Genomic DNA, 3,933 nt, shown 5'->3' on the forward strand with positions numbered 1-3,933 from the left:
CCTGCTGACTGAGGGTCTGCAAACATGACGATAATTAATCGTTCCCATCGCTGAGATATCGTAATCATCCATCCAATGTCCTCTTCAGATGTCTTTAGCTCCAGAGTGCTTAACTCACAACAACTGCACCTTTGAACAGATCCATGTCAGGATGAGAAATCTCGAAAACTCAACAGAATTCGTGTGGCCGAAGCAGAAGTTCCTCAACCGTCTCTACATGATGAAGGAAATGTACAATAACTTTGAAGACGAAGACGATTGGGACGTGCCTGATGTAAGTATATTTCGCATAATAACAAACATAGCATGTTTATCTAGCTTCAGTTGTTGGGCTCTGTTGTGGAGGTGCTGTGTCTTGCTGCACTATTTTTTTAACCAGATAGTTGCCGGAGAGTAGGGGTGACTTTTCCTCCATAAGGAGCTAAGATAGAAGAGGAAACAGATTGATGTTAGGTGGATAGGATGGTTTAGGGGTGGGTGCATGCCTTTGCTGGTCACTTCCCTTATATATATATATATATATATATATATATATATATATATATATATATATATATATGTATATATATACATTTCAACAACCACAATGCACTTTAATTCTAATCCATCAACATCGGGAGACCCGATGGAAGCTAACATGCAGAAATTGAAATGTGGTACTGCCAAGGACTCAAACCCAGCTAGCGCATGGCAAGTGCTGTAGTGACTGACCGATTACGCTATCAAGAGAGATATTTACTGATGAAAAATGTAGTACCACATTTGTCGATCACGTGAAAACAACAGTTGAAGCAAAAAAGACTGGCGACAGGAATATATATATATATATATATATATATATATATATACATGTATATATATATATATATATATATATATATATTTCAATTGAAGAGGATTGCAGTTTGCAATCAAAATATATAGATTTCCTGTCCGCAGCCTTTTTTGCTCCAACTGTAGTTTTCACGTGAAAAAATATATATATATATATATATATATATATATATATATATATATATATATATATATGTGTGTGTGTGTGTGTGTGTGTGTGTGTGTGTGTGTGTGTGTGTGTGTATGCTAATAAGAACACGGGTACGTGTGTTCACTTATGCAAAGTAGACCACTTGCACTGAAGATGTAATATACGAAAGCGCTCTGCTTCGTTAGTTTCTTTCTCTAAGTGGTCTACTTTGCATATGCATATATATGCATGCCAACCATTGTGTAGCGAAGTGAAGATAGGATCTAGGACCTTACAGTTTATATTCCAGGATTCAGCGATTGCGATAGCAACATCAAAATTCTTTTAGAACCTTGACACTCGTAAGTATTTTATCTATTTTTTGACACTCCTTTATACTTTCAAGCTACCGAAAGAACACAGCCTCACAAAATCCTTATACCAGATCACGAGAACAATTATAAAGTATAACTTACGTTATTACGACGTCGCATCTTCCACTTTTGACATCAAATATCTAACATAAACATATACAATGCTGCCTATGAGCGTATAATACGAACATTTGTACAAATTACATCAAACAGGATGTACATCATCTTCCACACACACACGCACACACACATCTACATTCAACTAAATGCCATGGGAATCCCATCACAACATCGTGCATCCACTTATACAAAATTTATTTCACTGAGCATGTTCACATCTTCTTCAGGAGCAAGATACATTCCAAGAACATTTATACAAATTACATCAAACAGAATGTATATCATCTTCCACACACATCACAACATCGTGTATCCACTTATACAAAATTTGTGTCACTGAGTTCGTTCACATCCTCTTCTAGAGCAAGATCCATTCCAAGAACATTTGTACAAATTACATCAAACAGGATGTATATCATCTTCCACACACATCACAACATCGTGTATCCACTTATACAAAATTTGTGTCACTGAGTTCGTTCACATCCTCTTCAGGAGCAAGAACCATTCCAAGAACATTTGTACAAATTACATCAAACAGGATGTATATCATCTTCCACACACATCTACATTCAACTAAATGTCATGGGAATGCCATCACAACATCGTGTATCCACCTATACAAAGTTTGTGTCACTGAGTTCGTTGACATCTTCTTCAGGAAGAAGACCCATTTCAAGAGTCCCTTGACACGGAGGTCCACATCGGCACAGCTCAAGTCATCCTCCAGCCTCTGGCTTACAATGTGGAACTCAAGGAACAACTCGAGATCAACAACTACAAAGGAGCAGTGGTCGGAGTTATGAACGTAAGTGTTCCTTTCCTTCTCTAAAACCATCAAGCATTTGCTCTGGGGTTCAGAGGATTTTACAAGCTGATGAAATCGTCTGTAGTTAATCAGATCATAATCCTTAGATTAGTACTAGACACTAAAACAGCGTTTCTCAACCTTTTTACCTTTGCGTAACCTTTGAAACAAACTGCATGCTTCAAGGAACCCCTGTGCAAAAAAACAAAACAAAAAAAAAACAAAAAAAACATATACCATATCTTTCTCATTTTATTTCCATCGTAATAATAGGTCAGATGTCTATATTACATTATTACAATAATCAAGAATATGTCGTGCGTGTTTAATTATATTACGTATGTGAAATTAAATAAAAAATAAAAAATGCATTAGCTTATCTCACTTATTCTCGCGGAACCCTTAGGGACCTTTTGCGGAACTTTAGGGTTCCGGGGAACCCTAAAGTTGAGAAACGCTGCCCTGAAGGGTTCATCCAGATGGTTTTGAATCGTTTGAAGCTCAAAGCTTCCAGAAAAACAAATAATTTGTAAAATATATATAACATATTTTGTTTAGTTCTGCCTGGATTTTAGGGGAAAATATCTAAATGGACGTTACTATTTTTTTTATTATTATTTTTTTTTACCTAATGGTCATGTTATGGTTTGTTCTTTAAGGCCTTATTACACTGGGCTTCCACGAGTTTCACCAGCGTCGACCGTTAAGTTCGTTGGAGTAGAAACGACTTCGGTTACAATATTTGAATTTTCAAATCTCCAAATATCAAATTATCTTTACGTCATATATATAGCAAAGCTGAATGATGAACTTAGAGATTGTAAACCTAGAGGAATGTTAGACATACTGTTGAAATGTTCTTTGAGAAGTCTAGATTTCTGTGAGCAAAGTCATATTCCAGTTATTAAAATGGAGGTTGGGGGTAGGATGTCGGATGAAAAATAGCCCAGTGTGATAACCCCTTTAAAGGCGTTTGATACTTGAAGTTATCTGGTGTAAGATGAATGAAAAGCATCACTGAAAGAAATTAAGACAAATGAGAGGATGTTTAGAGATGAATTTTGTGGTTGAATTGTAAGAAAAAATCTTGTAAACTAAGAAAAACGAAAAAGTAGATATTCCTGATAAGTCGAATTTGTCAGTATCGTCTTTGTATTAAAATTTTATGGAGTTTGGGTAAAACCTACTTAATGTCTATGACCTCACTTTAGTGCGAAAATTGTAAATGATAATCAAAACACGAGGAGAACTGTAGTTGTGGACTGAAGCACAACATCGTTTCAGAGTTATATACGTCACGTGATGATTTCGTTTATTCCTGAGACCAGTGGTTTCCATCCGGTGTGCCGCAACACCAAAGAGTGCCGTGAGATCAACTGAATGTGCCGCCAAAATTCATGGCCAAAAAAAAAAAAAACCGTATTACCCTCTCTCTGTCATCCATTTTTGTTCATTAAAGTAGCATAAGTGTAAATATGAATATTTTCATACTATCCAGGGACAAAATTTTGTTACACTGATGTTGAATCAACAAAATACTGGCAAACTAGAATTTAGATTTTCTAATGAGGGTGCTGGGGACTTCTGAAAGGCTGTAGACTACAGGTTTCATCTCAGGTCAATAAAGATTTCTAACGTGTTCTACGAAGACTTACTACCTGAGTGTT

The 3,933-nt window shown here is 36.1% G+C and overlaps 1 protein-coding gene across 1 annotated transcript in view; it reads left to right on the forward strand.

The window, feature by feature from the left end:
- The window catches only part of LOC143019736 (kinesin-like protein KIF28), a 26,849-nt gene extending 24,447 nt beyond the window's left edge, over positions 1-2,402 (forward strand). Inside the window, exons 13-14 of the mRNA XM_076175704.1 lie at positions 140-274; positions 2,120-2,402. Of these exons, the coding sequence (XP_076031819.1) occupies positions 140-274; positions 2,120-2,290 (306 nt within the window). The 3' untranslated portion in view covers positions 2,291-2,402. The remainder of the gene's footprint in view (positions 1-139; positions 275-2,119) is intronic.
- The last annotated feature ends 1,531 nt before the right edge of the window (positions 2,403-3,933 follow it).

Source organism: Oratosquilla oratoria, chromosome 38 (genome assembly GCF_046742065.1).
Source record: "Oratosquilla oratoria isolate Oo_2021 chromosome 38, ASM4674206v1, whole genome shotgun sequence".
NCBI lineage: Eukaryota > Metazoa > Arthropoda > Malacostraca > Stomatopoda > Squillidae > Oratosquilla > Oratosquilla oratoria.